General features: G+C 48.7%; 5 protein-coding genes across 5 annotated transcripts; 3 read left to right on the top strand and 2 right to left on the bottom strand.

Annotated features, from left to right (window-relative positions):
- Positions 1-10: 10 nt before the first annotated feature.
- Positions 11-1,337, top strand: N7484_003882 (proteasome regulatory particle lid subunit RPN6; the record flags this gene model as incomplete). The annotated part of the gene is made up of 2 exons (XM_057114302.1): positions 11-278; positions 331-1,337. 2 exons carry the CDS (start codon positions 11-13, stop codon positions 1,335-1,337), a joined length of 1,275 nt encoding a protein of 424 aa, XP_056974442.1.
- Positions 1,338-1,608: 271 nt separating this feature from the next.
- N7484_003881 (SWIB/MDM2 domain-containing protein) lies at positions 1,609-3,197 on the top strand (the record flags this gene model as incomplete). Its single annotated transcript, XM_057114301.1, has 3 exons — positions 1,609-1,699; positions 1,749-2,626; positions 2,679-3,197. The coding sequence occupies 3 exons, from the start codon at positions 1,609-1,611 to the stop codon at positions 3,195-3,197; spliced, it is 1,488 nt and encodes a 495-aa protein (XP_056974441.1).
- A 1,640-nt stretch (positions 3,198-4,837) lies between these two features.
- Positions 4,838-5,818, bottom strand: N7484_003880 (uncharacterized protein; the record flags this gene model as incomplete). The annotated part of the gene is made up of 1 exon (XM_057114300.1): positions 4,838-5,818. The coding sequence occupies one exon, from the start codon at positions 5,816-5,818 to the stop codon at positions 4,838-4,840; it is 981 nt and encodes a 326-aa protein (XP_056974440.1).
- Positions 5,819-6,963: 1,145 nt separating this feature from the next.
- On the top strand, positions 6,964-8,453 carry N7484_003879 (endo-1,4-beta-xylanase; the record flags this gene model as incomplete). The annotated part of the gene is made up of 10 exons (XM_057114299.1): positions 6,964-7,207; positions 7,264-7,304; positions 7,356-7,404; positions 7,463-7,584; positions 7,640-7,785; positions 7,847-7,935; positions 7,989-8,018; positions 8,088-8,176; positions 8,239-8,304; positions 8,364-8,453. The coding sequence occupies 10 exons, from the start codon at positions 6,964-6,966 to the stop codon at positions 8,451-8,453; spliced, it is 966 nt and encodes a 321-aa protein (XP_056974439.1).
- Positions 8,454-10,965: 2,512 nt separating this feature from the next.
- Positions 10,966-12,220, bottom strand: N7484_003878 (TLC domain-containing protein; the record flags this gene model as incomplete). The annotated part of the gene is made up of 2 exons (XM_057114298.1): positions 10,966-11,673; positions 11,741-12,220. 2 exons carry the CDS (start codon positions 12,218-12,220, stop codon positions 10,966-10,968), a joined length of 1,188 nt encoding a protein of 395 aa, XP_056974438.1.
- Between the last annotated feature and the right edge of the window lie 330 nt (positions 12,221-12,550).

Below are 12,550 nucleotides of genomic sequence, written 5' to 3'. Positions count from 1 at the left end.
ATTTTTCACAATGGCCCCTCCCTCCCAGGTCTCGCCTCGCATACAGGAAGCCCGGGACCTGGCGAAGCAAGACCCCTCGAAAGCCGGCAGCAGTTATCAGAAGATCCTCTCCGAGGGCCCAGGATCTACAGAGGCTTCATCGCGAGACTATGAGCATGCATTGATCGGATTGGGAGAGCTGTATCGGGACGCCAAGAAGCCGCAGGACATCGCAGAGCTCATCAACACCAGCCGAGACACCTTTTCGTCATTTGCCAAAGCGAAGACTGCCAAATTGGGTAAGCAGTATCATTGGGTATGAAATAATGCATTACTAACTGCCTGTGCTAGTTCGTCAACTCCTCGACTTGATCAGCGAAATCCCCAACACCCTCGACCTCCAAACCACCGTCATCAAGTCATGCATAGAGTGGGCTATCACCGAGAGACGGTCGTTCCTCCGACAGAACCTCCAAGCACGATTGGTCGCCATTTATATGCAGAAGCAAGCGTACTACGATGGTCTTACTCTCATCAACTCTCTTCTCAGCGAACTGAAGCGTCTGGATGACAAACTTATGCTGGTGGAGGTGCAACTTCTCGAGTCTCGTGTGTACCATGCCTTGGGCAACCAATCCAAGGCGCGCGCTGCGCTGACTGCGGCACGGACATCGGCCGCATCCGTTTACACTCCTCCCAATCTGCAAGCTGGGCTTGACATGCAAAGTGGTATGCTGCACGCTGAGGACAAGGACTTCAACACCGCATTCTCGTATTTCATTGAGGCTCTGGAGGGATACAGCTCGCTCGACTCGGGAGAGTTGGCCACTGCCGCTTTGCAGTACATGCTACTGTGTAAGATTATGTTGAACCTGGTGGATGATGTCACACAGCTTTTGGGGTCTAAGCAAGCCCAAAAGTATGCTAGCCCACGCCTGGAGGCCATGAAAGCTGTGGCCCGGGCCCATTCTAACCGGTCTCTGGAAGAATATGAAAAGGCACTTTCCGACTACCGTTACGAACTCGGCAGTGACACCTTCATCCGAAATCACCTTCGCCGTTTGTATGATGCCATGTTGGAACAGAACTTAATCAAGGTGATTGAGCCTTTCAGCCGAGTGGAGTTGGACCACATTGCCAAGATGGTTGGCCTTGACACCCAGCAAGTGGAGCGCAAGCTCTCACAGATGATCCTGGACAAGGTAATCATTGGTGTGTTGGACCAAGGTTCAGGATGTTTGATTGTGTTCGACGAGACCGAACGCGACCAGGCCTATGACTCTGCACTTAGCACCATTGAGAAAATGAGCAATGTGGTGGAGGGTCTGTACACTAACCAGGCGTCGCTTCTGGAGTAGAGCAATGTTTCATGGCAATACATTTACGTTGGTTTTTGGGAGATAATCTATGTATGCATGAATAACTGCATTAAATATTTTTGCTTTGAATTTAGATCATCTTAATTCGTAGTATAATTCTATGTAAAGCTAGGTTCGTAGTATGCAGTTTTGGTGGTCGCGACATTCCGAATCGGGTAAAGCGTGACGGCAAAAGAATCGCGACTTCGCTCATCTTCATCCTCCACCCACTCCATCCCGACTGGAGCCCCTACTTTCCACTGGATCCGCAATGAACGCTCCAATGCAGCCCAATTTTGCCCGCGGCTTCCCCCCGACCGCCCAGCGGTCTCCAGCCACTCCCCGTCGCGTACCAGGACCAGGTTTGTCTCCTTTCCCTTTCTAAGCTCGCGCCCAATCTAACTCCACCAGGCCAAATGCCCGTCCCGATGCCTCAGCACGCTATTCCTGCACAGTATATGCCCACTCAACGTGTGATGCAGGCAGCCCCAGAACCCCCTCGCCGCGCCCATAAGCCCACCGACAAGAATATCCCCGATGGCGTTGAAGATGTAGTTATCGGCGGCAGCGTTGAGCAATACAAGAACCTCCGCGATTTGGAGAAGCGACTCGACGCTTCCGTTGTGCGGAAAAGACTGGACATTCAAGATTCTATCAGCAAGACAGTGAAGAAATATCGGACCATGCGCATCTGGATCACCAACACCGTTGAAAACCAGCCGTGGCAGGGTGCCGGCAACAACCCAGGCTCAGGTCGGTATAAGGTGCGCATTGAAGGACGACTGCTGGATGATCACAACAGTTCTTCTGAGGATGACGAAGGTCAGCGCGATGCAGCTGGTGATGATGTGATGGATCAAGACAAGAGCGAGGATGATAAGAGCAAGGAATCCGACTCCAAGAAGTCGTCTCAGCGTTTCTCACACTTCTTCAAGACCATCTCAGTCGATTTCGACAAGCCAGCTAATGCCATCCCGGATGAAGTCAAGCCGGTCAATTGGTCTAAACCACAGCTGCCTCCGAATGCGACATCAGCACCCCCAAACGCAGAGTTCGATAGCATCCAGTTCGCGCGGGCGTCTCAGGACAACCTGAATATCACTATTGGTTTGGTTCGGGACGAGACCCCTGAACGATTCAAGCTGAGCAAGGAGCTGGCTGAGGTGCTTGATGTTGAAGAAGAGACTCGGAGCGGAATTGTGCTTGGAATCTGGGATTACATTCGTGCTATGGAGCTGCAAGAAGACGAGGAAAAGCGCACAGTACGCTGCGACCACCGCCTGTATTCGGTATGTAACGTTTTTTCCTTGTCCAATGTTCACACGTACTAATACTTCCCAGATCTTCGGCCGTGAGCAGATGTTCTTCCCGCAAATTCCTGACAGCATCGCGCCCCACACCAGCCCTATTGACCCCATTAAGCTTCCGTACACCATCCGTGTTGATGAAGAGTTCCACAAAGACCCCACCCCAACCATCTACGATATCCAGGTCGCTGTTGAAGATCCTCTCCGCGCAAAGATGATGGCCCTCATCCAAAACCCGCAGTACACCGCTGGTTTGCGCCAGATTGCCTCATTGGACGACCAGGTTGCCCTCATCATCCAGGCACTTACCCACTCCCGTGCCCGGCACGCCTTCTTTACTGCTCTGAGCAAGGACCCAGTCACCTTCGTGAAGCGTTGGGTCAACTCCCAGCGCCGTGATCTCGAGAACATCATGGGTGATATCAACTCTGGCGGTGATGCCAGTGGACCTGAGTTCCGTCGGGGTGGTGCCAATAGTGTTTGGAATTCTGCCGTTGCCAATGAAGCCGTGCGTTACATGCTAGCCAAGCCTGATGCTGCAGCTGCGCGGTAGGCATTGGATTCATGATGATATTGAAGAGCCGCGGCTTTTACTGGTCTTTTTGGTTTCTTGTTGCGGGGCGCTTATGTGGTGTTTGGTTCGGTGTAGCTAGGACAGGGCTAATTTTCAAAATTTCGATGTTCAATATCATATACTTCCTATGATTTCCTACACCTCGCGTCAGGTAGTAAATGCCAAATTATCGGACATGATATTGATAGACTGTCCGATTCGATTATACCTATACAGATATAGGACAATGTCTGGCAAGTCTTGGTTTCCCTCTCCATTTTAGTGCTCATCTATCGCCGCTTTTTGCTCACTGAGCGACTATCGTATTTCACCACCGAATCGGCCACCCAAAAACACTTTAGTAAAACCTTACGATGATTTTCAATTTGCTATATTGGCAATCATGTATTATATACTTTTCTCTCGGTGTCTAATGATTTTCTGATGGGATCAAGTCTGTTTCAAAACGACTGAAACCTTCGTAACCTAATGATATTGATATATATAATTCCACGCTTTTACGATCTCCCGGCAACGTAGTTTTGGATACCTGTACAATTTCGCTTTTGGATTTCATCGAAGTTGACACATGACGAATATGACTAAGTTTTATAAAGTGCTATTTAGAAGCAGATCATACAGAAAATACATGGTTGCTTGAGATATCATAGTGCAAATCATTCCATTTTACTATGGTGTTTTGGGGAGCATATGTGATCACCTGAGCATTATATAAGCCATATGGCTTGCCCAGAGCGTGACCTAGGAAGGCGGATACCGTGCTAGCCCTATCTAGATTCTAAATGCAGCTGTAGACCAACACTCTTGACTGTTGTCCCCTTAATAGAGAGATAATTGGCGGTCTAATCTGGCAAATTCGCCTGTGATGGTACAGTTGTGCCACATTCATTGGCAGTATATCTGGCGGCCATGTCATTATCTAAATCGTCGAGTTTCGCATCCACGTTATCATCTCTCCATAGTTGCGGGGAATATAACCTCAATGTTTGGTTTCAGAAAATTTAAGAATATCTCAGGAACTCCCAAATGAATTATCTGTAAATTTAGTCTGTGGATCTATTCTCGTTCTTTTCTCGCCTAGACTTTGATAATGCTTGCCCGCTTGCTCCTAGGATTACGACTTCTACTCTTGTCTCTGGCGATCTGGACATTTTATTCTTACTGGCATTCATAAACTATCTTATACTAAGTAGATGAAGCCTGATAGGTATTGCTAGAAATCCTTAGGCCTTTCTCACTATCATAATGTGATTGGCGAGATGGAAATAGTCACCAGGAGCGAGATACCTGGTCTCCTTGTGCGAGAAAGATGAATTGTTTGAAATAGGGATGATCTGTAGCATAGCCCAATTAAGCCTTGGCGGTGGGGACTTGTCTCTGATAAATCTGTGTAAAATACGGAAGCAAACTTCGGTTATTGCTGTAGAAAAGTCTCTATCTACATTCAATGGCGCCAGAGAGTAGTGTGAGTACCGGTCCGGAAATTCATATTCATTCGCTGCCACTTATCTCAGACATGGTCTCTCTCCTTTCGCTACATGTACTCTGACATACAGGTCCATCGCCTGGTACTTCCTAAGTCCTCTTTAAGGCTCCATTGCAACAACAATTTCTCTTCATCATTTCAGAGTGAGCAAACCCGGCTGATACGGAAGAGCATTGTAATCGCCACCGGCATTCGGGTCTCGGCCCTGGTAGAGGAATTGGAGGTTGCATGGGTCGATAGTCATTGTTTGGTCAGGGTTGGTGCGGACCAAGTCACCGTGACTGATGTCGTTGGTCCAGGTTGCACCACTGTTAGCCTTTCCGGCAAACGGGTTGCTCTCGCTTGTTGCCTGCGGGGTCCACGAGCCGCCGAGACTGCTCGCGGTGAACGAACGGAAGTACCGCCCTTGTGATCCTATTGCCTCGACGATCATAAGGTACTTGTTCTGGCCTTCCACGGTGTAGACTTGTACTGCCTCAAACAGGCTGTATTGAGAGTCGCTGAGCACCACCTCCGAGCTTGTTCCGAAATTTCCTGGGAAACTATCGATCGACATGCTAGAGCGGTAGATCTTGCCGTTGTCTCCTGCAAAGAAAAGGTACATGTTGGTCGAGTCGCCGATAAGGGTCTGATCGATAGCACCAGTGCCTGAATCGGTGATCTTCCCGGAGAACAGGGCTTGCTCCGATGACCATTGATTGGTGGTAGGATCACTTGCTGTTCGATAGGTAAAGGTGCTCGAGCCCCATTGGTAAGCCAGGACCCAGATATTCTTTGGCTGGAAGTAGAATAACGTGGGCGCAACAGCATTGAAGCTCATTGCGTTTTGGCTCGCAGATGCCATATCAGACCAGTCGGAAAAGGGGCTGAAGCTCATGGAGCCGTAGCTCCCAGCTGCGGTGGCAGTTGATCCATAGACGACATGCTTGTTGTTGAAGACCACATTGGTGAAGTCCTTCAGTGCCACCCATCCAGACTTGGGACTGGCGAGAGGGCCAGTGGATGTCCAACTGTACGTCGACGGAAGTGCGCAGTCAGCGACGACAGCAGGTGCTGATGCGAGCAAAAACAAGACCGATGACACCGGGCCAGCTTTCGCGTTGAAGAATATCATTGTGATGAAGGTTCCCGTCAGTGACGGTAATTGAAAGATGAATGAAGAAACATCTGGGTGGGAGGTCGACGGTGTTTAAATCATCCCAAGTGCAGCTTGAATATTGTTTTGCTCAGCCGGAGCATATGAGATCCATCATTTTCATGTGCAAGTAAACTCCACCCTGTTTCAAGTGGAGAAGGAATGATTCAGGATAAAGTACATTAGCCAGAAATACTCGTCCACCGGATTTTTACCTTTCTGGAGAGAGAAGCTGACATGCACCCCGCACAGCGATCATCATTCTGTTCTCTTCAGGCTATTTTTGAGTTTGTACATGTCTAGTTGCTTGAATACCTTGCGAGAATGAGTGAAATGGACGATGAACATAGATGTGGGTGCCGACGGCAACGCTCAATGAAGATAGATTACTCTGAGACACCAAAGTCTTAATACTGTTTCACTATAAGTCACTATTATCTCCAAATACCTCCAAACAACTCCAAACGTCTCCATTTGATGGCTTAGTTGTAGGTGGAGGTTGCTCATTATGCCGTCCTGAAGAATGTCGGAATGAACCTCGGAGGTTCCTCGGGAGATTTGACAGAATTAGCATGTAGTAGTTGAAAGCAGGGCAAGCCTCCCTTGGCGAAGTTGAAGATGATTGGTTTTGATGGCCGCCAAAGTATCATCGATCCCTGTCGTCTCCACACTCGCGGACCCTTTTTTTCGGCTCCACTATCCGCCAAGTTTCCCCCTTGAACACAAGCCAAGACTTGACGGTCCTTCCATCATTACATGTAGAGGCTAGACTTTCCAGTGGACCTACCGGCCCAAGGGGAGCTTCATGATTTGGTCGTGTCTAGACAGCAGCGTTCTAGGCTAAAGTCATGCCACCATTCAGGCAAAAAAATGATTGAGCTCGATGCTTGGACATTGGATGAAATAGGCAACGTCCGTTCCGCATCAGTGGTAGAGACGGATGATACACATCAGGTCGGGGAAACGACTCCATTGAGCCACTTGATACTCAACTATGACTGCCTTGCTCTATGACGAGCTGGCTTTTGCCCTATATAAACAGTCTCCTCGACCCTTCCAGATGGTCTTCATCGATCATTATCATTTCCAATCCTTCAGTTGAAACCCCCAACCCGTTTCCCAAGATGGTTCAAATCAAGACAGCAGCGCTGGCTCTTCTTTTTGCTGGTCAAGCGCTTTCCGGACCTGTTGAAGCCCGACAGGCCTCTGTGAGCATTGATTCCAAGTTCAAGGCCCACGGGAAGAAGTATCTCGGAAACATTGGTGACCAGTACACCTTCAACAAGAATGCAAAGACCCCGGCAATCATCAAGGCCGATTTTGGTCAACTGACTCCGGAGAACAGCATGAAGTGGGATGCTACTGAGCGTAAGTATTGTCATCTACGGAACAAGTAGAGTACGAGAAGCTGAGTCGGAAATTAGCAAGCCGTGGGCAATTCTCCTTCACTGGATCGGACTATCTGGTATGCATCCAGCCTTTCGGCTCCTCTGCATGGTTCTAATAAAGAGTCTAGGTCGACTTTGCTCAAACCAATGGAAAGCTGGTCCGTGGTCATACTCTCGGTAAGTGCTGAAGTCCCTAGGTGTCAAGTTTGCCAGGAGAGAAGCTAAACTCGTCAAGTGTGGCACTCCCAGCTCCCGTCTTGGGTCTCTTCCATCACCGACAAGACAACTCTGACCAGTGTCCTGAAGAACCACATTACCACGGTGATGAACCGTTACAAGGGCAAGATCTACGCCTGGGTACGTAAGCTCAATAGCCTCAGTCCTACAAAGGAACATCGCTAACTTTTCCAAGGACGTTGTGAACGAGATTTTCAACGAGGATGGCTCTCTTCGTAACAGCGTCTTCTACAATGTGATTGGAGAAGATTATGTACGGATTGCTTTCGAGACAGCCCGTGCTACAGACCCAAATGCGAAGCTCTACATCAATGACTACAAGTGAGTCATTTCCCTCGGCTCTTTTCGTGGTGCATAGCTCTGACGTTCTGATGTTCCAAAGCCTGGATTCCGCCTCCTACTCTAAGACGACCGGTATGGTCAATTATGTCAAGAAATGGATCGCTGCCGGTATCCCGATCGATGGAATTGGTAAGATACCTGCTATAAAAATTCACCGAATAAGACCACTGACTCTTTTCTAGGCTCTCAGACTCATTTAAGTGCCGGTGCCGGTGCAGCAGTTGCTGGATAAGTACCCCTTACCTCCTATTGAAAGAACCTTAGCTCACGGCCTTATACAGCTCTGAACGCTCTTGCCGGTGCAGGAACGACGGAGGTCGCTATCACTGAGCTTGATATTGCCGGTGCCAGCTCCACTGACTATGTCAATGTTCGTTTCCATCATTCCAAGGCTAGTTCAATTGAGTTCAGAACTAACCACTCTCTCCATAGGTTGTCAACGCCTGTCTCAATCAGCCAAAGTGTGTCGGAATCACTGTTTGGGGAGTCGCTGACCCGGTAAACGCCCAATTCATAAAAATCAAAAAAACTCATATACTGACACTAGATTCTTTCAGGATTCGTGGCGCTCTAGCTCCACTCCTTTGCTCTTTGACGCAAACTATAACCCCAAGTCTGCATACAACGCAATCGCAAATGCCCTTTAAGTGCGATGCTCTTGATCTCTATTTGATAATGCAAAGTCTGCTACTGAGTAGGCTACACTTCAGGATGAAGTGTCCAATCTATATAGAGACTTCGGGTCGTATGGGAAAGACTAGGGGATTTAGGGAACCGCTTGTTACTAGCGGAGGAACACAATGCCATTTTCTTAAACTGTCGCAACACCTTCTCCTAATGGTAATAATATTGCTAGCCAACGAGTTCGGGCATTGCATCTAGAACCCGCTACCAAACTAGAACACCAGGCTGAGCTAGATCATATCGTAATCTATGTGAAGCACCCGATGCACGTGCTGGACCTTGTTTCAAGACAGCTCGATTTGACTACGACCTCCCTCGGACGATCTTCCTGATCTGGCAAGCCTCACGGTAGTTGAAGAAGTGACAACTCCCGGACGGGGCACATAGTTTCTCCACTTCTCTACGCGACAAACTCAAAATCCTTAGCTCCCGTCGACCAACGTATCAAACTGAGCCAAGCGTGGTTTCCAGGTCACAACCCCGTGTTAGAAGAAGCTCTGATTGACACAGGGTCTTTGCCCGGTGAGCTCATTTCATGCAGTTGGCCACGGCTGTCAATTCTGTCAGGTATTGTCTCGCAGGATATCCACCCATGGCCGGTAGAATTCAATGTGATGCCATTCCTTTACCAGGATGTGATCATCGCCAATTTATCATTCATCCTGGAGTGGCTTTCGATCTACTAATCAAGAGAGGTAGATAGAATTTGGGAATAGGCCCAAGCACCACACCCAATCCATTCTGCCGGGGCAATGGTCCAGTATTACCCAGGCATGAACATGGAACCTCGAGAATTATTGCCTGTGACAGATGCGCCCCCTCTCGTGGCGGTCATACGGTAAAGCCAAGCTGCCATTGCGTAGGTCACGGGTTATATCATCGCAAATGAGACGTATAACGGAGAAGTTGGAAGCTATTACCATGTAGTTACTGCGTCCGAACATATGAAAATCGTGACTTGATCTAAACAGCACAAACACACGCATTCGACGTTGCTCAACTGGCTTACATTTCATGCCTTCCCCTTTAATCCCAGCGCAATCTGCATCGTGAGCACAGTTCATTCTACATCTACTTTTGTGACTCTCTGGGCTGTGTCATCACCAGGTAAATATCAACATGAGCACAGGCGGCCCGTCCCGACCTGAGGTCCGGCTCGTGGAGCTTTGGGGTGGGATGCAGGCCAATTCAAAATGACCCTCCAGAAAGGAGAAGCTAATGCAGGATGAGCTCGCCATGATTCAGCGTTCGGTGTCATTCCGAATTTTGAATGCCTGAGGCTTGCCAGTCTTGTCTGAACTGTATAGAAAAACTCAATGGCATCCGAAATCTCCTTTGACTACCCCTAGCAAAGAACTCATATGAGTCTAGTGAGTGAAGCTTCTAGATTTATTTTTAGTCTCTTGGAAGGTGCTTGTGATCCTATCTGAATAGGTTTCTTCTGTCCTTTGTACAAATTCTAAACCTCACCTGTGTTCCGTGACCTTTGATCCATAAGTTCGACCTTTTTTGTGCCTCCATTTGAAGAAGCACGCAATGTACGACAATATGTGTTAACACCGCGATAGCAAAGCTAGCATTGTCCGCCTTCCCCAGGCACTTCGATCAACCACCATGGAAGAAAAGAAGGACTTTTCTGGCCATACGCATGATAAAGAGGAGGAAGGATTCGCTTACCCACCAGACTGACCAGACATTATTAAGTAAATAAACGCATAAGTATAGGGAATTGCGTTTTGTGAAGGGCAGTTGGGATGGTATCTCACTACCACGGCAGGGTTAGACCGAATCAGTCACTTAGAGAGCCCGCGGCTCTGCTCGAAGAGCTGGTTATATCGTCATATGCATATAAAACTTTGTATTGAATTGATTAGATTATCTAGTGCTGCGCTTTGGAGGCTGGATGTTAAAAGCATAGTGTTAGGCTGGTGTGATTTCGTTGTCATTGTATCAGGATCTGAGGACGAAGTGTATTCCTAGATAGTATGTCTTTGATGCATGATGCTAGCTAATCCTGGTCCTTATACTTGGCAAAGTCTTTCATACCTCGAAGATCGAGGGGAATCCGTTAGGTCAGGGTGAAAATGATGCCATTCACTATATTACGCCAACCGAAGACAAGAACCGGCCAGATACCACAGAAAATGAACTCGATAGTTAAGCCCTTATAGTTTCAAAATCGCTTCAATGAAGCTTGTAGGACAACGAAACCAAATGGGAAGCCATACAGCATGAAAAACACCAAAGACGCAGACTATGTAAAGGTCAAAGTATAGAAACTGGAAAGTAAAACACCAACAGACCAAAAATGTGCAACGCTGCCACCAATCAGCAACTAGAAGTAGATATTTTCACAGAGAATAGTCCACCATGCAACCCCAATATGCGTTCAATCTTGCCAAGAGACGCCAAACAGCGAAAATAGACCCTCTCACCTGTCTACTGTATGTCTCTACCAAATCGGAGAAATATCCGTTATGACCCAGGCAGAGGAACCTTCGAAGCAAGATCCACCCTCCGCTTTCTCAATTCCTCATTCGCACCAAGACTCACATCTCCAGAGGCATGCTCGGGCAAGGTAGTACCCTCCGTCTCCAATCCGGCGGCTGCCTCGAGGATGATATCCTGAGCAGGGCCATCCGATTTCGCGGACTCACCCTTCTTCTCGGGTACACCGGCCTTCGCTCCTGAAGCTTCGGGTGTGCGGAAGCGCTTGAGAACAGTCTCGACCATCTTGAAGAACCAAAAGTAGTTCAGGAAGTTAAGGACCATGTTCGACAAGACGTACGTCAGGACCAGCCAGGTCGGGACACCGGCGGCAGTGTACTCCTTGAACTGGGAGATCTCAGCATTGGCACGAGCACAGGTCTCGTCGATACACATGCTACTGCGAGTTAGCTGGAACACGTTGGCGTTGATATTAACGGGTTCTGTTAGCGGGCCGGACGAGGCATTCCAGGTCTGTTGAAGAGCGGTCCACATGTCACTGTAGACGATGATGGATTGCCAAGTTCCCCAGATGAGGCGGCAAGAAAAGAATACGGACAGCAGGGCCATGCCGTTGTACCATTGAGCCTTGCTACCGGTCATGTTGACTTTGTCAAGGAACCAGTGGATGTTGAGGAAGGGTGTCGAGAGCTCATAAAGGATGAATGTCGAGGCATAGTAGTTAAGGAATGGTTTCTGTACAGAAGCGATATCGGTATTAGATTTGGGGGCTGTTTTCACCACGGAGAGTATGCCGACTTACGAATCCAAGACTAAATACCCAAAGAGCACTGATGGCATGGAACAGTGTTCCGATACCAAACATCTTCACGTAAATCGTGCTGACAATCAGGTCGTAGATGAAGTATCCGACAGCCAATGCCTGGATCAACCCGCAGGCACCCGTGTAACCGAAGACACGCTCAAGGGGAGACATGGAGTTACGCTCGTCATCAACGAACATAACCCACAGTGCGAGAGCGTTGATCACAATACTCTGCACAAGAGAGACGACATGGATATCCCAATTCAACTTGGTGCGGGCAGACAACTTGTTGTAGGACTGCGGGAAGAGGATCGGCGATAGAACCGGCGAGACTACCGAGTGGATGAACTGGTAGAAAGCGAAGGCCAGGAAAATCTCATGGACGTGCACGGTGAGTGTCGGGCTATCTAGCGATAACGCATAAGGTTTGATGAACTCTCGCAGCCATGCTGGAGGGGGCCCGAGAGGGTCCAGCATAGTTGATGAGCCGGTAGCTTATCAACTGATGTGGGGAGCTTCACGGTCTTCCAAGGAGGTTTGCTAGGACGGGGGAGGTGGATTCTATGAGGGGGAGAGTAGATTCCTCAGAAATCTACCATCGGCTCAGGGACAAGGACAGCGCTCCTTCTTTACAGTTGAGCGCCATGCATAGACTCATAGCAAGGAAAAGCAGGTTGGGATTCCAACCGTCGGACCAGACGGCCTCGGCTTTGCCTCAGGCAGGATGACCTGTCACATGACTACTTGCCCTATCGGGCAGCTGACCGAACTATAGCAGAATGACCAGGTCATGCATGTCTACAGCCT

This window comes from Penicillium longicatenatum (genome assembly GCF_028827895.1).
Source record: "Penicillium longicatenatum strain IBT 33135 chromosome Unknown contig_2_segment0_segment0, whole genome shotgun sequence".
Taxonomy (NCBI): domain Eukaryota; kingdom Fungi; phylum Ascomycota; class Eurotiomycetes; order Eurotiales; family Aspergillaceae; genus Penicillium; species Penicillium longicatenatum.
The sequence above is the reverse complement of the archived record's forward strand: the minus strand, read 5'-3'. Positions and strand labels throughout refer to the sequence as shown.